At 42.8% G+C, this 20,439-nt stretch overlaps 1 protein-coding gene across 8 annotated transcripts in view; it reads right to left on the bottom strand.

The window, feature by feature from the left end:
- Positions 1 to 20,439, bottom strand: part of lyst (lysosomal trafficking regulator) — a 59,683-nt gene that overhangs the window by 2,447 nt on the left and 36,797 nt on the right. For 6 of the 8 annotated variants that reach the window (XM_046070183.1, XM_046070176.1, XM_046070178.1 and 3 more), the window contains 36 exons: positions 20,272 to 20,431; positions 19,982 to 20,155; positions 19,721 to 19,881; positions 18,883 to 19,073; positions 17,960 to 18,205; positions 16,820 to 16,993; positions 15,796 to 15,945; positions 14,878 to 15,015; positions 14,596 to 14,794; positions 14,383 to 14,511; positions 13,268 to 13,892; positions 12,080 to 12,260; positions 11,541 to 11,710; positions 11,147 to 11,377; positions 10,759 to 10,925; positions 9,920 to 10,072; positions 9,038 to 9,229; positions 8,714 to 8,925; positions 8,400 to 8,609; positions 7,771 to 7,947; positions 7,479 to 7,555; positions 7,177 to 7,365; positions 5,743 to 5,888; positions 5,544 to 5,640; positions 5,320 to 5,381; positions 5,056 to 5,111; positions 4,793 to 4,945; positions 2,967 to 3,211; positions 2,514 to 2,580; positions 2,276 to 2,432; positions 1,545 to 1,685; positions 1,202 to 1,419; positions 883 to 1,113; positions 569 to 758; positions 332 to 468; positions 70 to 168 (listed from right to left, as the gene is read on the bottom strand). In XM_046070183.1, coding sequence (XP_045926139.1) covers positions 70 to 168; positions 332 to 468; positions 569 to 758; positions 883 to 1,113; positions 1,202 to 1,419; positions 1,545 to 1,685; positions 2,276 to 2,432; positions 2,514 to 2,580; positions 2,967 to 3,211; positions 4,793 to 4,945; positions 5,056 to 5,111; positions 5,320 to 5,381; positions 5,544 to 5,640; positions 5,743 to 5,888; positions 7,177 to 7,365; positions 7,479 to 7,555; positions 7,771 to 7,947; positions 8,400 to 8,609; positions 8,714 to 8,925; positions 9,038 to 9,229; positions 9,920 to 10,072; positions 10,759 to 10,925; positions 11,147 to 11,377; positions 11,541 to 11,710; positions 12,080 to 12,260; positions 13,268 to 13,892; positions 14,383 to 14,511; positions 14,596 to 14,794; positions 14,878 to 15,015; positions 15,796 to 15,945; positions 16,820 to 16,993; positions 17,960 to 18,205; positions 18,883 to 19,073; positions 19,721 to 19,881; positions 19,982 to 20,155; positions 20,272 to 20,431 — 6,305 coding nt within the window. The remainder of the gene's footprint in view (positions 1 to 69; positions 169 to 331; positions 469 to 568; positions 759 to 882; positions 1,114 to 1,201; positions 1,420 to 1,544; positions 1,686 to 2,275; positions 2,433 to 2,513; positions 2,581 to 2,966; positions 3,212 to 4,792; positions 4,946 to 5,055; positions 5,112 to 5,319; positions 5,382 to 5,543; positions 5,641 to 5,742; positions 5,889 to 7,176; positions 7,366 to 7,478; positions 7,556 to 7,770; positions 7,948 to 8,399; positions 8,610 to 8,713; positions 8,926 to 9,037; positions 9,230 to 9,919; positions 10,073 to 10,758; positions 10,926 to 11,146; positions 11,378 to 11,540; positions 11,711 to 12,079; positions 12,261 to 13,267; positions 13,893 to 14,382; positions 14,512 to 14,595; positions 14,795 to 14,877; positions 15,016 to 15,795; positions 15,946 to 16,819; positions 16,994 to 17,959; positions 18,206 to 18,882; positions 19,074 to 19,720; positions 19,882 to 19,981; positions 20,156 to 20,271; positions 20,432 to 20,439) is intronic. The other 2 variants (XM_046070179.1, XM_046070177.1) reach the window with 2 other exon arrangements.

The raw sequence follows: 20,439 nt of genomic DNA, 5'->3' as shown, positions 1-20,439 counted from the left end.
AGGGGGGGGTGGGTGGGTTGTTAATGTGGAGGCGGCAGGTTAGAGGGGGACATCACCATGGAAACCCACCGTGGTGCTGGTGAAGCGGTTGCTGTAGGCGGTGATGACTCCACACTTGCTGCCCGTAAATAACTGGCAGCCATCGGGCACCCAGGCGCAGCTGGTCACCTGGAGAAGAGAGAGACAGGCGGTTGGACAGAGGAAAGGAGAAACCTGTCAGCTTATTGGTGGTGCAGTGCAGAGTTGTGTAACACTGAAGAGACACCAGTAATGTCTTTCAATAACAGTTGCTCTGGAGCTTTTTAAGCTCGGGAGTTTAACTTGTTTTCACCTGGTGAAGTTGCGAACACTGAATAAAGTTGATGGGAGGTTCGCTCTGCTTGCTCTTCAGCCTCAATATGTTGTCTGCGTAGCCCCAGCTCAAGATGGCCGACCACTGGATGTCTGTGCTGTGCATGCTCCGAACACCTATAGAGCAGGGAACATAAAGTTAATGGAGTCAACAGGCCATTGTCCAAACACCCTGAGCATCCAGGGCTGACGTGTGACTGACTGGTGGGCGTCCTACCCTGCTCCTTGCTGTAAATCATCATGAGGCAGAACTTGCGGGACAGCCCGCAGATGGCTCGCGTTGGCAGAGCCAGCAGGGATCCGAACCTCTCCCCGTGCGGCTGGCTGAAACACACCACCGGGTCTGGAGCAGAGGGTGAACCCACATACTCGCCCCACTTCAAACCTTTGATCCACGGTAGTGGGCTCTGTGGGGGAGGAAGAGGAAATTGCCAGGTGAGCAGCGGATCATTTCATGGATGATGCATTAAATCACGTCTTCCTCCGCGCACAGCAGGCTCCCAGAGTCACTATAACCACAGAGAAGATTACCGGGCAGACTATTTCCTTGGCCTGTTCTCGGGTTTCTCTGAAGGCCAGCTGAACCAGGAGACCCATGGCTGCCGGCAGCTCCCCCTCCATCATGAGTTTGGGACCGGCCCTGCTGACATGAGAGCCGTTGAAGAGCTGCCTGGGTGTCTGTCCGTATGTCTTGATCATCGTCTCGAGGGCCCGTCGCTGCACTGGGTCTTCTACGGCCGAAACGTCCATGCCAAAATAGGTCTGTGAACAATGGTATGAAAACGTATGTAAGCAACAACCCACTTTCCAATAACTTCTAGCAAGTGGGATGAAATATGCAGCTGCTTACAGCTGGATGGAAGACGTTGATGGCCTGGACAGCCGCTTTGCCTTTCTGCTTAAGCCCAAACACCAGGTCGATCCACTGGCACAGCGTCTGGGAGACCTGGTCCGACTCCAGCGCCTGTCGGTGGATCAGGATGAAAAGGCGCGGGTCGTTGCGGGCCCAGGGTGGCAAGTTCACATGATTCACTCTCTCACCATTTTGACGAACACCAAAATCAAAACCTGTGAAGGCAAAAGAAATTTGGCAAAAATACTTTGTTCATTAATGAGTAGCTATGAAATATGCATGCTGGTATAAATGACAGGTGTAAATATTAATAATATAAAATGGAGTGGAAAAGAATTACCCTCTCTGTTGACCAGGAATTCTGGGAGGTAGAAAAACTCTGGGATGAGCTCTTTCACATCAGTCATAGACTCGTAGGAGGACAGGCGCCACGTGGTGTTCATGGAGTGAAACGTCCGGTCCGGAATATCAAAGCTCTGGTCTGATTAAGGCCAAAGACAATCTAATTGCAGATTCGACTCACTGATTAAAAAGATCCCCTTTCACGACCTTAGACACCACGCTTGCTGAATACATTTCCGATCACATAAAAAGATGCCTCGGAGGATCAGAGAGAGACGGATGAATGGGGGGGGGGGAATTAACAAAACAGGAAGAAATAGAAAAGAGAAGGGGAAGGGCGAGGAGTTGATCATAGAAAATAAAAAAGATGAAGTAACCTTTCATGGCTAATGCATGTGATGCAACACTGCTACGGCAACACGCTGCTCAGTTAGATCTGAGATCAGGATGTTCCAGCATTTCAGTGCTAAAAGCCTCAGCATCAACCAAGATGGAGCTATCTATGTAATGCAGGTGGCACTCAGTGCTGCTAAAAGCTTTTTGGAGATGTATGATAATTATCTGCTGTTAAAGAGCCCTGGACTGTCAGTCAATTAATATTTACAGTTCTTGTTGAAACTTTAGATCTGTAAAACTGAATACAGCTGGAGACTCCAGTTTTTTATCTGATTATTCTCAGCTTAAGATTTTTCTTCCTTGACTTTCACTAAAAGTTAAAGCTTGGCTCACCCTGATACGCAAGGAACATCTTGGTGAAGGGAGGCATTCGGACCAGGAAGTGCAGCACAGTGCCGCTGTTGGAGTAGTGTGAGCCGTAGTGGTAAGGCTGCACAGGAGGCATGGGGTCGTCCTCTCGAATGCCCTTCTTGTACTCCTCTTCAAGGTACTGCACAAAAAGATGTGTTTTCTCACCGGAATATCCAAAACACACCAAGAAACTCATGGTAAAATGTACAACAGGCCTTACCCTGTAGTTATCCACGTAGCGATCCTCTTTCTCTTTCGACTGGACTGCGATGGGTTTGCTTAAATTCCTGCATGTCAACAACACGTAAGCAAAGCAGTAAAGAACCATGATGTTTAACACTGACATGAGTGTATTGACTTCAGAGAGTGTATTTGTCATCCAGTTTATATAAATAAATAAATAAATGAATGAACAAAGACCACAATATGTCAATTAACTGCATCTATCTTGATTTAAAATTATAGTGTGGAATGGCTCTGAGAAGCTTTTTAAGAATATCTGGGAGCAGCATAAATATTTTAAGACTTAGCATTGGATGCATCAGTGACAGGAGATAGTATGAGTTACAGGTACAAATCCTTTATACAATGCTAATCTTCATTACATTATAAATGTCATTGTCTAATTAAATTTCCTTTTCACATAATACGTGACATAACCTAAACAACTGACCTGTAGATGTTCGGGTCCTGCAGGTCGATCGTCTCACTGATGTAATCTCGCAGGATGAAGGGGAACACCGGGTACTGCATGAGGTCGTTGAAGGAGCGGCCCGCGTGCTTGTTGAGATGCGTGAGGTACTCGAAGTTAGAGATCTGACCCGACCCCCACAGCTGAGTGAGTGCTGTAATGTTTCCATGCTCCAGTAGGTTGGGCAGATCAGAGGTCAGGATGTTGTGGTAGACGTCGTCACGGAACTAAGGCAAGAAAACAGAGGTGTTTTCCATCTTTAGTGTCAGGACTGAAACATGGAAAAAGTACTAACTTACAAATGCAATCTGAATGATGCAGAATTAAAACCTGTTGTTTCACTTAGTTTCCTGACCCACTATAAATAAGCCTGGTGCCTTCATACAACCGCTAATGCACATAGAACATCTCAGTTAGTCTTGAGTTTTAGTTTCATTCATCTCAAAGATCAAACCTTCCCACCAAGTCATGCCTAAGATTGTGGGAGAATACTTTAGAGAGAACTGGAAAGATATTGAATGCTGCTATTAAATATTAAACTATTAATAACACCTAAAATATTCCTATCAGCCTTTAACAATCATAAGGGGTGTCACAGTGGCCGAAGGGTTAGTCAACCATAATACCCAATTTCCCAGTTTCCTGTCCAAGCGACCTTTGTGTCGTTCTCCATTGCTCTCTCCCCAAAACATACTAACAGAGTCTACAGCCACACTAGCAGCTATGTACTTAGGGACAAATGGCTTGGGGATAAAGGCTAATATTAGCATGATAACATGCTCATAATGACAGTGCTAACATGTTGATGATAAGGGGGTACTTATAATGTTTACCATATTCACCATCTTAGCTTAGCATGCTAACATTTGCTACATGTAATTTGCACAAAACACAAAGAACAGCTGAGGCTGATGGGAATGTTGGTAGGCATTTGGTCATAAACCAAAGTTTTGGACAAATTTAAATTTTGACCTGATGGCGGTGCCAGTTGAAAAGCCAGAGAATGACCAAAATATTGCAAATCATCCAGAGGGGGACATAAAGGTGTGTACCACATTTCATGAAAATCCATTCAATAGTTGTTGAGACATTTAAGTAAAATACAATACAATCAATCAAAAAGCACAGGAACATTTTTTTTGCCTGTTTATCAAGGAAAGGTTTTGGTGAGTCCACAGACAATCCGAGGCCAACAGATTATCTGTTTGGCTTCCATGTGCTCAGTATCTTGAAATACCTGCTGTTAACCCCCCAACTTGTTTAAAAGTCAGTTGTTTGACCATTTTTAATAATTCTTTCAGTATTTCACTGAAAGAAGTGTAAAATGATAACAGTTGGTCCCTGCAGAGTATAATGAGCTTGTATCTTATTATTATGATTGATTCCTGGCACTAATACTACAGAGCCTGGCAGGTATCAGGGATAGAATACCAAAACAGAAATTCAACATTAAAATCTCGCTGCAATTTGTTTTAACCTGCATGATTTTTTCTACTTTTACCATCTTTTTCTTTGAGCATCAGCGGGGCCTTTCATCTTGTCATTTTTGTCACAGTCCTTCCTGTGTGGCTGCATTTTTATATTCAAATGAAACACGGACTGATTTTTTCAGTGTGATCTGCTTGGTAGTCTAGTCATGGATGGCAAGCAAACTCAGTTCTTTGCAACAATGAAATAAAAAAGCTAAACACTAGAACATCTACTGCATGACATTCATGAGCAATGTCAGAATTCATTTCAGTATTTGTTTCTAGTCAAAACATGGCTTCCTTCCTTTTTATTCCATGTGACTTGTGTTTTTGCCTCACCTTGGTATTATCAAAGGCTAACAGCAGGGTCCTGCCGTTGGTGAGGAATATCTCTACAGCGTTGTCTCTTAGCTGCCACCAGCGCTTGTGCACCTCCTTGATCTCCTCGTACGTCCAGGAGAAAGAAGGTGCTTCGGTCTCCCCATGAAGGCTCTGTCCAAACACATAAACACATCCGGTGTTGAGTTGGCCAGGTGGACTCACATAACGCAGTGCCATCTCTCTGGCAGAGAATAATCCTGAACAGTACTCTCTGGTATTACCTGGTTGTCATGAGCATCAGCAGCGTTGTCCTCCACAAAGTACATCCCAGACTTTCCTGTGAGACAGCACAGGGTGAGTGACATTTGGAGTACTAAGAGAAAGACAAACAAAAGCTTTCCCCACTGAATAACTAACAAACACTAGTGTGTGAGGGGAGAACAATATTCTCTAGTGCCTCAGAGAGACCATATTACTCTGTGTGCCTTGTGACCGGCTGAATAGAATATGCATGGAGCAGCTGTGAGAGACGGTCAGTGTCTTACCCAGAAGTAGCTCCCCTGCTGTCTCTCTGGAGGGGGCTACGCTGATGCACCGTCTGGTGAACCTAAGGACAAAAAGACATTTGTGAATACACCATCTGAATAAAACAAAAGGCACCTCTCACTGCAGCACAAGTTGATAAGACGTTTATGTGGCTTCCTAAGAGGGTTATGCTGTTTACTAAAGGCTTACAGGCAGGCAGCGAGACAGAGTTAGAAAATTATACCTGATGGGCTCACTGGTGGCTTTGTCTTTGACAGTCGAGGAGAAGGAGGAGTGGGTTTTATCCTCGAACAGGAAGGACAACGGTGGCTTCACTGTGTCTAAACAAGACATGGAGGTCAGATTTAGAACACTAAAGGGGACAAACACGCTAGTACTTGACAGACGTTTGCCATATTGGTACAAGAAAAGGGTTTCTTCACCTTCAGGCTTACATCTGTCTTTGAGCAGGTATTTGTTAGGAATGGTGAGATAGCATCTCTGTAGCCGCCGTCTCTCCCGGTTCGGGCCTTCAGTGGGGTCCAGCTGCCAGGACGTTGGGTAGGATGTCTGATCGTACCAAACCGCACTGAAACAGATGATTACAGCCCTCTCAAAAACTTTGTCTACTCATAACAATACAAAAGTAACCTTACTGCAGGGTCGTAGCTACCAGTGAGGACATCGAGGTTAATATTGTTTTAGGAAATTTGGGGAGGTTTAACATGCTAAGAATATTGCACAATTTCAATGGTGAGCTTTTTTAAAGCCTGTTTTAGGCCAGAAACAGGCCTAAAAATAACACGATTTGGTAATTCTTTACCATAATAATATTTCTGACCTGTGGGGAAAGAGTTCACACAGAATTTAGGTTATTGTGTAGGGAAACAAACATGTATTGTAGCTGTTAACATAACACAGAAACTGTGGAAAAATTGTGGAAAATTACAGATGCTAATGTTATTAAACAGTCTCAATGAGGAACTAAAGCAATGCCCAAACATAAATCAGTTTAAAATCAGGTATAAAGATTTAGAAGCATTTGATTTGTGGACATGGGGTGGGAGTTTTTCTTCTTCTTCCCACTCCTTTTTGAATATATAAAGAAATTGACAAGAGTTTCAAAAAATGACTTTGGCTGTAGGCTAACTATTATTATTATTAATGTATTTATTATTGTGTTATTTAATTATTTTGATTTGTTTATTTGATTGCATTTTCTTGTCGGATGTTTCTGTTTTATTTATATTCGAATAATGCATAACGAAATGAAATTCATAGTTCCTTCACGCTACACACACAACATATAGCCTAATTAAGTGTAGGCTTATATTAAAATATGGTAACATAAAAAATAAAACAATATTTACAGTTCTTTATGTCCTCCTCAGAATCAATTATAATAACATGTATATCATGTAGTGCCACCTGGAGGTCAAACTTTTAGTGCTAATAAGCAAATGCTAACATGCTAGGATGGTGAACATTCTACACACTATTCTTGATAAACATCAGCATGTTAGTGCTGTCACTTGTTAATATTAGCATGATGATGTGCTAAAATTCCTGGCTACGGCTCTGCCTGACATGGATGTATAGATAAAAACTAATTACTAATTTTACTTTCTTCTAAAATATTCTAGTGCTCTGCAAGTCTGAGATAATTATTATTTTATTCAAATCTATTTATTCAAACAAACCCCTTCTTAACTGTTTCACATTATAATGTAATTTTCTCTAAAAATGTTTTTTTAAAAATGACCAGAAATATAATCAACATTAGAGTAAGAATAATCATCATTACAGGAACGATTTTATTATAGTACTTTGTTCCAATATTGTGTAAGCCCTTGTGAGAGATAAATTACGATGCCCACCGGTCATGTGTGAGTTGTTGCACCAGCTCCTGCCAGTGGCGGCTGGCGCTGAGGTCAGTCTTGTAGAGTCCCCTGATGTGCTGGATGACTTTCTTTCTCTCCATGCCTTGTCGCAGAGACACATTCTGAGTGATATCAGCTGCAATCTTGGAAATGTCCTTGGACTTTCCATCTAGCCTCTGGATAAGACTGCAGAGAAACAAGAAAGAATGGGGTGAATAGAAGAGTGGAACAAAGACACGATTCTTACCAATCGTGGTACCGAACATCAACCGCATATCAGGAAAAAAGAGCCTACTCACTTCCTCTGAGTGTTGGCCATTTTCTTTTCCCATGCCACTTTGCTTGTTTTCTCGTCTGCTTCATATTTGATTTTTTCCTGTATAAATAAAATGACAGGTACACATGCTCTTAACACTCATTTGCTTTATTCTCTCACTAAAACAGAAACCCAATAGGCTGCACTTAGCATTTCTGGATGTCCAAGATATTCTACCTGTACAGAACATTAATATTTCATTCTGCTGAACTGTCAAACAGGAAAATTCAAGTTTGACTTGATATGCTTAAAAACTGTGTCTCTGTAGGAGTTACCTCTTTTATTGCCTTGAGCAAGTCTTGTTTGTGTGGAGCATTGGGTGGGATGCAGCGGTGGCCACAAAGCTTGAGCGAGGTCATGAATACACCCACGGTGTTCTGTTCGTCTCTGGTGAGGCTGTCCTTGTGATCGTGCAGCATGTCATACAAGTACAGTGACAGCTTCGGTCCATGCTGAGTGAAAAATAAGAGAACCGATTACAATTTAATTTGTGTCTGAAGAAAGTTGCATACAGTGATTGACAGAAAACAAGCCTTATGCGGCTGAATGACCCCAAGTAAAGACTGAGAGGAGGACGCAGAGTGAAAGAAGACTCCAGTGGCAAAGCAAGGAGGCTGAAGACAAGCATGAAAACATCAATCAGAGTTATTTTAGAGCCAAGGCCTGACAGCTCCTGGAAAACCTGTCTGTAGGAATGAAAATGACAAACAATGCTACTATACTGTACATCAATCACACTTTCCCCTGAAACAAACAAAAAAGTAAGAATTTCTGCATTGGGTAGGTAAAAATGACCAGAAATAGATCATTTTGGGGTATTATACTTGGCAGAAAAGAAAAGCCAAATTGACGTGTAAGGTAGAAATACACGATGCAATAGATGATGTATTTCCTTCACACTCACCTCTAGACCCGGGCTGAGGCTCTCTTTGAGGATATCCAAATGTCTGGGATCAAACACAAACTCCAGCGCCTCCTTCCTGTCAGACAGGGGAAGAGCGGGGCTGAGCGTGTGCACAAGCAAGCGGCCGATTTGGACCCGAAAAGTGTCCCGACACGACCATAGGATCCTTCGCCACTGCTGGTGTGGGGCTCCTCCTCGACCCGTGCTGCCCTGTGAGATCACAAACATCAACACAAGGTCTCACAATAAAACAATTAGATCTTTACAGCTAAAAAACAAAACAAAAAAACGCTTCTCAGTGACTGTTGTCATACCAAGCTGATTTTTATCCCGTCCATCATAAGTTTGAGGATGTCTTTCTGAAAGCTCTTCTTGCTGGCAGGCGGCAGGGTGAAGGGAGTAGGAGAGTGTGGGACAGAGGTGCAGCCACTCTCATCCTGTGGTTGATCACCTGGATCTGGTGTGAAAAGCTGTTGGTCTGGAGAGTCGGGAATATTCAGCAGGTCAAATAAGTCCTGACTCACATCTGAAATGAGACACACATTCAAAAAGAACCAGGATTAGAAAGCAAGTTTGGTTTGCACTCATGTAAGGCAAAGAAGAAAATAGATAAGTGGAAGAAGAACAAGTTATTTTACCATGGTAAATCAGTCTGTTGACAGCAAGAACCACAAGTCTCTGCAGCCGTTGGACGAACTCGGTCTCACTGGCACGAATGGGGTTTTCCTGGCTCATCCTCCTCTGCATCATCTGATTGAGCTCATCGCTAGCTACAGAGCGCATCCGCATCAGGAGAGAGTCACTCTGGGCCAAGGAAAACCGCCGCCGGCCTACAAGCACAATATTGGTATGTGCTCAGTTGTGAAAACACAAATTGGACGCACATGATGGTACGCCATTCGTAAGTAGAAGCACATTCGCCTTTTTCCTTTCAAGGTCAGAGTAAGGTTATGCAAATATCTCATAAGTCATTGAGCACTGAGAAGAGGATTAGTATTCACTCATCAAAATGCCATCTGTGCTAAAAAAAAACAAACACCGATTTAGTTAAGCATTCAAACACACACACACAAAAGGCACCAGTAGCACACGAGGGTACTGGGCAAATTATACCCCTGATATGACTGTTGGCGAAAGGGTGAGTTCACAGCAAAATCAGGAGACATGCCCCATGACAGGGAGGATGTTCTCTGCTGCGGACCGCAGTCCAAGCTACCTGCATCACAGTGGAGCATGTAGGATGGAGCTCCATGGGGGGAGGGAAGGGGGGAGTCCTGGGATAGGAAGCCGAAGGGAGGGGACAGGGGGATCTGGCCATAAGAGCATGAGTGCTGTCTGGGGATGCGGGGGATAATGGAGTCTTTCATGGCAATGGAACCTTCAGATCGGGATGAGGAGAGGATCAATGAACAGATAAGTTAGAGTGGATACACTGGTTGGTGGTCAATTCCACCTCGACACTCTGGATCAGAAAAACTGCAGAGCAGATTTCAACTGTTGCATCAGATTGAATTACTCACCCGCGATGCTCCTGCGCTTCTGATGGATGGCGTGGTGCGGAGAGATCGGCGCATTAACACAGCTGCTCAGCTTCTGAGGTTCCTGATTGGCTGTCGTCTTTATGAACTCAATTGCCGACTGAAGGACGCGGAACTGCAAAGCCACTGCCATCTCTGGGGGAATAAAATAAGTGACAACGAACTTGGTCATGTTAGAAGTTAACAGGATGCTCTTCATGAGTGACTGATGGTGAGCTGCATGCAAGAACCACCTGTACGAACTGATTTGTGGCACACAAAATTGAAAAAAGAGAACTTGTGGTATTCACCAATTTTAACTAGATTAGACAGATAATTCGATCAATTAGAATTTTCACTGATGTACGAATGTAATTCACGATCTTAGGATAAGCATACAAAAATGTTTTTGCATGGGGCACAATGAGGGCAGTGATACAGCCAATAAAATTACTTAAATGACAAACAACCAAAACTAATGTACAGAGCCACGTACAGAGCCACAATGCTTTTGTAATGCTTTTGTGATCATAGGATGATTATATCAGATGAAAAAAACAGCAAAGTGCTAATGTGAAGAGATGGGGGAGATATTTTCCAGAGAGCAAACTTAGGGAAAAACGAGAGAGCACCATTTAGAGGGAAGATAGAGATGTGAGATATTTCTCAAATTATATTTTTTCTCAAATGAGTTTCCACTCTACGGTTGTAGATAAAGAAGTGACAGCACAGTTTCTCTCTGCTTGAGAGCTTGATATCATCCAGAACTGCAGAGCATGGTTGACGGCAACACTGATGTATTTTGCATGTGTACTGAATTTCAGAAATCTATCCCTCCTCACCCTGTGTGCGACGCATCTTGCTGGTCTGCATGAAACCCAGCAAGGTAATGAGGTCTTCGATGATGCGGAAGTACTGGGACCCTGAAGAGCTGCAGGAGTGGATAGTCACAGCTACTAACATCTGCTGGATGTCACACACCAGGAGCTTGTAGTCATTCAGGGGAATACTACAGAGGGAGGAAGAAAGACAAAAAATATATAAATATAAGGCACAGGAAGTGAGTCTACCACATGTATATGCCAAACCAATGAACAGTGAGAGGATTAATGATTTAATTCATGGCTCAAAGGTTCAAGACAAAACCCATGAACCCGTGGAGGTGTTTGAATGAATAATAATAATAATAATAATAATAATAATAATCATCCTCTGTTCTGGCAGCTGTACCCGTTTTCCATGCCATTGAGGGTGGAGAGGGTGTTAAAGAGCACGTAGAGAAGTCCATGGTCTAGCAGGATGTCTGCCAGCTTGGGGCAGGCGTTGAGGAGCTGCAGCAGCATGCATAGGATGTTGTGCACCAAGGAGTTCTCATACAGGGAGTTCTCGATAAGACCCAACACTGGGATGATACAGCGCTTTCTGAAGGGTGAGATATTTTCCATTTCCTCCAGGTCCAGACTGGAAAGCAATACAGAAAAGAAAAAAAGTGCGCATAAATGCGTGGGCATTAAACACATTTATTCACAGCAGACAATCCTATGCATTACATTATAAGATAAAACAGTCATCATATGGCGCACTAGACATTATGGCTTGACAAGTGTATTGTTCCCAGACTCACTCGTCCTCCAGGCCCACCGGCCGTCCAAACAACATCTCCAGGAAGCATTCGAGGAGCCCCTGGCTGCCCTGGTGGATGTACAGCTGGTTGGCCAGCAGCGAGAAGCCGTGGTTCTTCAGGAATTTCTCCTTCTGGTCTTTGAGGGCTCTGCTGAAATAGGCATCCAGCAGCTAGGAGAGAAAGGTGAAATAACATGTTGGCGAAGATTTCAGAGTACAAGAATTTTCTTACAATCTTTAGGCGCAGGGGGTGAAATCTTTAACACAGACATTTACAGAAGTTTGACATTTTGGGGGGCTTATTTGCATTCACGACGAGAGTGAGAAGAAAAAATGAATAGCACTCTCACATCGTCTGTATGATAAAACATGTAGCTACCACCAGCAGCCGGTTAGCTTAGCTTAACATAAAGACTAGAAAGGTAATGATCAGCTACTAGCGCTGCTAAAGCTCCTCTAAAATGTAAAACAAATGCGTAAATGTGGAATGGTAATGAGAAAAAACATTTGGCATCAAATTTGACTCTAAATCAGACCAACCTTCATGACTCCTTGCTGGATGAGAGGTGACGAGTGGTTGACCAGGACAATGAGGGCCTCTGGCTGGATGAGCTTGTCCATCACCTCCTCAAGCATGAGGTCAGGCAACAGAAGCAAGATGCCCCTCAGGAGATCATAGAGTCCACAGCAGATCAGCACCAGGCAGTCCTCAGTGCTGGACCTGGGAAACACAGCTTAGCTTATCAGTGCTCTCAAAATTTTAAGAAAGCATATGCTTTAGATTCTAATATCATTTCAGGTTTTTCACAACATTTTTGAAGTAATAATTGAGATTAATGTCTTGTATTATTTAGGCAACTATATAAAGAGAGCAGAGTGTTCAAATTAGGTATTTTCATCATCATCCCTGCTAGAACTGAGAAAGCTAGTTTTCAGTATCTTAGAACTTGATAAGTTTTTGTATTTACAAACAAAATGGCAACTAGTGTGTGGCACACAGCATGTGCTATAGAAATTTGTTTTGATAAGTAAGAGTGAATATTTTGAAACTCCGTGTTATAAATCAGTTGTAAGAGAAGCTATTTATCAACGGCCGTACTCATCAGTAAAGACTATTATTATTATTATTGTTGAAATGATGTTGAAATGATCTATTTTCATTAACAGTGCAAAAGCAGTTAAAGCATTAAATCAGAATAAAAAACAAACACCTCCCATGAATTTCAATTTAAGCCATCATTTTTTCTTGAACGAAACAAGATGTGTTAATGTCAGACAGCCCACATTGTGACTAATAAAAGGACAACAGGGACTTTGATGAGAAAACAGCATTACAATGAACTTGTTTCTGAATGAATCAGTTTAAGTCACCAGATGGCTGGTAGAAATAAACTGAAACTGTCATTGCAGTGCAAATCATCTTCAAAGTAAGGATTATTACCATAACCACAAGCTGTATTTAGATTATGCAAATCCCTTCACAGGTCTTCTTTATCAAAGAACACCTGTGGTCGAAGTACTTATCTTGGAGTTATGTACCAGAACAAAACCCAAATGGAAATGCAATTAGATAAAATGCTGAAAGAGACAGTCAGTGCTCACCACAAGCCATTTAGATAGGCCAAGGTTTGGTATGGGCTGACTTAATTAATATTATAATTAGTAATGATATTGATCCTGAGAGTATTTGTGACACATGCCTTGTTAAAGGGCACCATGACAGCATACCTGTCATTGGACTCAGTCTTGCTGTGCGTCCTCTCATAACCAGGAGAGTAGGTGTAGCTCTCCCAGTCTTCAGGCATGGAGCCTCGATCAGCTGCACTTGGCCAGCGGCCGACTGCCAGTGAGCCGTTTGGAGCTGGGAAGGCCAGGCCCAGACTGGCTAGGTTGCTGTGGCTCCTCTGGAAAGACTGGATGCCTTTCAGGCTGTCAGGGCGGCGCGGAGCCTCATCGCTAGCCCAGTCAAACCTGTCCTCGGACTCCGCCACGCCCACACTGCCCTCTGCTAGGCTGTCCACCTCCGCCGCCTCGTCCCGCTCCTCCTCCACGCTGATGGAAGGAGTGCGCAGGGTTCCTCCCTCACCTATGTCCTTAGAATCACAAATCGTCTTGGCTGACTCACAGCTACTCACGAGCTGCTCATCACCTCCGCCCTTCTTGAGTGTCTCCGTGCTGCCAAGAGCCTGCTGTGTAGCGAGGGAAACCCCATCGCCTTCACCTGCCTCATTTGAGCTACCGTGTCCGAGTCGAGGTGTCAACAGAGGAGAGGAGTACGGAGACGGTGCCACACTAGGTAGCCGTAACGACTGATCATCACCTCCATGTTCAGGGGACGTAGCGTGGAAATGGCCTGGAAAACAGAACAAAATGATTCAGCACTTTATAACTGAAGGCCACAAAGCCTTATTTACGTGCAGTCACATGATACAACGCTTTCAAATGCAAATAGCAATATTGATAGACCTGCAGCTGTGACGATAACATGCAGTAGCACTGCGGAATCGTGGATGCTCTTTGACAAAATTGTCTATTAATTGCGATGAGCAAATATCTTGTGTAAACAGGGTCAGTGCAGGAAATGGCAGTTGTAGTAACACAGCCAAATCTATTTGATTAACAGCCCTTTCCTAGAGTTACAAAGTCCTTTACAAGAAATAAAAAGAACAGAAATTCAAAAAGCAAGGTTATGAGGATAAAAGAGGCTTATAATTGTAAAACCGAGTAGAACAATAAAAGCTCACATAAAAGAGGAAAAATGGCATAGTTTGCAAGATATTTGAGATGTATAATAAAGAACAGCTCTACTGTTAAGGCCAGCAGATTTTTTTAAGTAGATATACCTTCATGTGGAGCATCAGTGAAGACGGTTGGGGAGAGTGACACCACAGAGCTGCAGGTGGACTTTCCTCCACTGTTGGAGTGTCTCAGGTACATAATGGACTGCACCTTCTCCTGGTACAGCTTCCCGTCTGACAAATAAGAGACATCAAAAGAACTTAAATTAACGACACTATGATGCAGAGGTGCTGCTTTCAACTGCACTGCATCCTCACCTATGTGTAGTGAGAAGTAGAAGCTGGACGGAGTATGGCAGACGTAGGTGTTGGTAGGTGGGTGAACAGCCAGCAGGAAGTTGTAGATCAGTTTTAGCAGGTCCATGTCCGGAGGAGACCCGAGTACCTCCTGGATGATTTTGACGAATGACAGACAGACATCCTGCGGGACGGCAGTCAGATACTCGTCCCGATGCTCCTTAAGACAAACACAATGGGGTCAGTAACAATCTCTGATGAGATAAAGAGTATTGCTACAGCAGCTTAACGGTGGTAACCTACCTGTAACACCTGGCAGGTGAGCAGGAAGCGATGCACTATTTCAGCCTTAAGGAACTGACGGATGTTGAAGACCTGATGAGGGTGGTGCACCCTGATGAGGATCTCTAAGGCAGCAAGCAGTGTTTCCCACACTCCACACTAACAGAGAAAACACAGTAAAACAACAGAGGCGCAGACACATTAACTGATTCTTCATCATCTAATGGTGGCACTGAGAGTAGCATTACTCCTCATCACTGTAAAATAACAGAATGAAAAACATACAGGACTCATTATTTTTCATTCTTTATTTTTTTTTTTTAAAACACACTAAAATCTGTGTGGAACTCTGATTTCAAAAATTCCATTTCTAGTGTGAAAACTTAAGTTTAACCATTTATTTGATACCTAATCAGACTGCATGATCATCAGTCCAGTAGGGTTTCCTCCCCAAACGAGTTTAAACCAATTTACTTCTTTTAAATACTGAAACATGGTAAAAAATGAAATCGATGAGCCTGTGACCACTCAGAGTTGCTCCCAAGATGTATGAATTTATTACTAACTCATCATCATTTCTTCCCCTCATCAGCAATGGATGTTAATAAATGAACAGATCTTGAGAGAAACTGGGAATGTGCAGATTCAGTGAAACTATTCAGCATTAACAATTATCGCTTTTCCTACTTTTCTTTAAAAACGTACAGTATGTGTCGGTTTATCCTCACTGTCGTTTCACTTCATGTTTGACTAAAATAAAATAAAAATTAATATGTCTTTTAACAATTTATTTGTTGTCTTAAGTTGCATTTACGATCATCACCTAGTTGGAAATATGATGCTTGTGTACACTAAACGCATGTATATTCTGACAACTTCTGACATTTTGTTATGTCTCCTTTCACTAATGAAATATGAACATATGATTTCTGTTTTTACCTCAGACTTGGCCCAGATCTTCCAGTCCAACAGGATGTCTGAGAGAAGCCTGATATCCTGCACCACAGCGATGGACTCGGTGTCCAAACGGAACTGCCCATCGTCCCCCAGGATGAGGATGGGTCCAGTGCAACATCCATCCAGCAAAGTCTGCAGACACAGAATATGGCCACCACATCAGAAATCCAGTCAACAGTTTCTATAATAGAGTGCTGGTCACGCTCATCACACATATACTTCAACATATTGACAATGACTATCTCCTAGAAACAACCTTACAGTGCAGAGTCTCAGACAGGTGAAGGATCAATAAATTCTCAATGACATTTTTTGGGAGTGCTTATCACTCCGTCAAAACCAATGCCATTTACTCCCTGAGCAGCCCTATCTGTATTGATCAGAGTCTGACCAGCTTCGCCGCAGTGGTTATAAATCTGTTGTGTCTCTGGACTAAGGTAAGATAGAAGCTTTCAGTCTTGCACACATTTTTAATCTGTGGAAATTAATTCAGTTAAAGGATTTTTAAGAGCCCCACGACCCTCTGTGCAGGATAAGCGGTTGACGATGGATGGATGGATGGATTTTTAACAGAGAGGCAAAAGAGAGATCTTTCACATCTCACAAAACAGAAAACAACTGCATGTTCCTTATCATACACGAATGATTGCGAGTGTTTAATATCACTAATCAGTGCAGTTCTGTGATATACAATACAGCGAATGCGAGCCTAAAGTGACAAAGGTGATCAGAGGTGCTGTGTGACTCTGCAGGAGCTCAGTGTTTCATCAAGTCAGACAGAATCCATTTCAGCACATAGCCATCACACAGCTCAATTACAGACACAGCCAGAGGGTCAAGTAACAGCAGGGTCACAAACACCATCTCAGAGAGGCACCAGTGTGTCGGGCTGGATCAGGTTCATGGTATGAAAAACAAAAACAAGTGGCGGTGAATATGTTTTATTGCACAGATCAGCGGAGGTTGTGGGCACAGAAGACAGCAAAGAGTTCAAGGTGTGTCTCACTTTTAGCATATGATATCCCACGATGCATTTGGACTTGATGAGGACCTGGTGGATCATAGAGTAACCATGGTAACAGTCCATTTCATGGATGCGGTGTTGGTTAAACCTGGATAAAGACAGCAGCACCCGCAGGGCCAGAGCCTGGGTCTTCTCACAGTCACTCAGCTCCACCGTCTGGATGCCGCAGACCCAGAGATGGAGGAACAGAAAGGAAGGACAGAGAGCAAAGAAAAACGTATGAATGTGAACAATGCAGGCATGAAAATGGAGTTGTGTGTTGCGCCCTTTCTAAAACATTTTACACTGTTCCTGCTACAGTTACTGTGTTCTCACAGAAGCACACACAAGCCTAATATCATACAAATGCACCAACACTCATATGACTTTCCTCATCCTATACAGGTAGGTGGCCTGTAATTGACATAATTGATTAGCTCACATTGTCAGAATCAGATGAGTAATTTTGTTCAGAGTTCAAACGTGAGGTCATTCATTGCCTTAGAAGATACAGTACTTATAAAATATTACAGATTTGTCATTTATCTTTTGGGCTTAAAAATGAATTTCCCTGCAGTGTTTGTCATAAGAAGCATCTTCATGAACATTTGTAGGAAGTAGCGGCTATACTTCAAAATATAATGGGTCTCTGAACTGTAGGGCTGCAAGTAATGATTATTTCATAATCTGTCAATCATTCTCTGGATTAATTGATTGTTTGTTTGGTCTATAAAATATCAGAAATCAGTGAGAAATGTTTCCTAGAGCCCAAGGCGATGTCATCAAATATCTTGTGTCTTTTCACTAAAAGCAAAGATAACTATACTATACTAACTATTTAAACTATCCCTGGTGTTAATCGTCCTTTTCTATCTGTCCAATCAATGAGTGTCAATCAAGGAGTAATAGAGGAACAACTGACAAGCAGAACTTAATGCTATCAGTATGTTATGAGACATTTTTTACACTGCAGTGAGGTCACTTGTTTGTAAAATTCACAGAATATTACTGGTTTCTTTAATCAAACCGTCACTTTTCCCTTTCTGAAATAAATCCGCTTCAATCTACAGCATTTCAAAAATATTGCAACAACTGGAACTCATCATGACCTCTCTGACTCATTAAAATTATGGACCATCACACCTGTGCAAACAGGAAGACAAAATTTCCTGTTCCTCCGATCTTGTGCAGGACGCTCTGCAGGCCTTGGGTTTCAGTGGGGAGCAGTGCTCTGAGAGAGTTCGGCTCCAGGGAAATGCTCTGCACTTCCTTGGAGCTGAACGGCCGCTGGGTAACCACCGTCTTGGCCTGACCCTTCAGTCTGATTACAGGCTCATATATAGTGTAGACTCTGGGACTGCTGGGGGCATACACTACGGCCAAGCTCTCCTGTAAAGAATCACAATACACACAATTACCATTTTCAGGCAAAACTTTCATCCTGTAACTTTGAATTCTTTACAGTGTTAGGAATTTACTTTGGTAGATCTCTCTGTTGAAATTCAATTAGACCCAAAGAAGGGGCCCAAGCTAGCATGGATTTACACCTGGGTTTGACTTGGTTAGAGTGTTACAGAAGTTATAAAGATGTGGAGGGGAAATCATTCATTCTTCTTGTCTTTCTCTCCTTTTTTTTTTTTTATCAGTAGCTATTATCAACAAATCCATTAACGTTTAATCGGAGAAAAACTATTTTCAGCCTCACTCAAATAGCTGCAGCTTAACTGTAATAGCTTTTTCCAGTGGAGAAGAGTTACTTCCTACCGTGCAGTGTCATTAATGACAGCTAATTGGAACCGCACATTACTCATACACCGTGAAATGAAACAATAAATGAGACATATGAGGGATTTGCTTTGCTTACAGAGCACTTGAATCACAAAACACAAGTATGGGGTTCCAGAGCAGTGTCAAACTACATTTGAACACAACTGACTTAATTTGGTAACAGATGAAACATCAACTGTAATAACATTTCTTTCTCTATTTCATATTTTATAAGTGCATGTTTTGTGTTGCGATGGTGATGTTAAGTTAATGCTTCATGTAAAAAATACACCCCTTACCACCAAAGCTGTTGTGTCCACATCCTTGTTCTTCATCAGAAGCTCTCGTACGTGCTCACACTTCAGGCCTTCCTCAGTGACAAACTTGGAGAATGTCCCACTGGGCTTGCCATATTTGCAGGGCATTATCGAGGTGAGGTCAGGCCCGCTGGTGTACAGGTAGAGAGCCTCTTCAGATCCTATTCTAGATCCTGAAATATGGAGACAAACAGAGTTACAACTACTGTCTCAATGAGACAAACACAGCAAATTTCTGTTATCTGAAATTGTGAAAAACCCAACATGGGCCCTAAATCAACCCCATGAGTAAATGATTTGTACTATTCCATCAAAAACTATAGTGAATCTCAAAGTCATTCATCTCCAAGAAGAAACTGTTCCCTCCGACAGCATAGAGGCTAAAGCCTGTCTAAAGACATCAGTTGGGTTCACAGGTTGACATCGCCTAGAGGCGAGCCGTTCACAGCCAATTAGAGGCAACAGGAGAAGTATTCAGTAAGCCTCCCAAGAGAATGCTGAGAATCTACAGCATGCCACACATCACACCAGCCTTTTACAGCCACTAGACGGGATACGCTTTTAAAATATAACTGCACCACAAACCACTAATGTACATTTATGTGCAGTACATACTGCTTATAAGAGAGACGTTGGTAATCTGTGTAACAGATAACAGCACTGAGGCCAGACGGGTAAAATTATATAAAGGATTAACAGATTGCACGTATGCATGTGAGTAAGTAACATGATGACAGAGTGACTGGGATTAAGTGTCTAAGAGCTTACGGACACATGATTCCAGTCAGATAAACCATACAGGGGTTAACAGGAGTCCTACCATTGAAGAGAAGCACAGTGCCCATGCTCCAGAGTCCACCCTGCTTCAACAGCTCCCCAGCGGACGGCGTACAGTGGCCCAACATGCAGAGGGTTTTGTTGCTGTCAGATGATAAGCTGGACTTTCTGGGTAGGGTGTAGTCCAAAGAAACCTCACATTTTCTGAAACATGGAGCAGTTTAAGACAAGGTTAATGTTGACATTGACAAATGTTGACAAACTGACATTTTTACTCTGGCCACATGTTCCACATGTTCCTCACCTGATGCCACACACCCAGACAACAACACGGCCATGGATGTTCTTCTTGCCCTCAGGCTGCTGAGTGTAAGTGAGGCCAAGGTGCTGCCATTGGCCTGTAGTGACTAGTTCCTCACCAGAGTCTGCCTGCGCCAGCAGCCCTGCTTTTATCTCATCGTTTGGGTCTATACAAATCCTGAGGGAACAGAACATTACAGTACTTCAACATCCATAAAATATAAACACTTAATAAGAAACAATAACCCATTCTTTACACATATCTTTGAGAATGTAGTCTACGCTTGAGCTCACCTGAATGTGAGAGAGCCTGTAGAGAAGTCTGCCCACACTTGAAGCATCAGTGCCTTGGAGCCCATGGACAGAATATGAATGAGGCCAGGGCCTTCCTCTACTAATCTCGTCCCAGCTTGAGAGGAGTCATGGTGGGACTCGGCTGCAGGGGCGTTACACTCTGGAAAA

The sequence above is a fragment of the Micropterus dolomieu genome, linkage group LG15 (assembly GCF_021292245.1).
Source record: "Micropterus dolomieu isolate WLL.071019.BEF.003 ecotype Adirondacks linkage group LG15, ASM2129224v1, whole genome shotgun sequence".
Classification (NCBI taxonomy): Eukaryota; Metazoa; Chordata; class Actinopteri; order Centrarchiformes; family Centrarchidae; genus Micropterus; species Micropterus dolomieu.
Note: the sequence above shows the minus strand (reverse complement) of the source record. Positions and strands in the feature narration are given on the sequence as shown.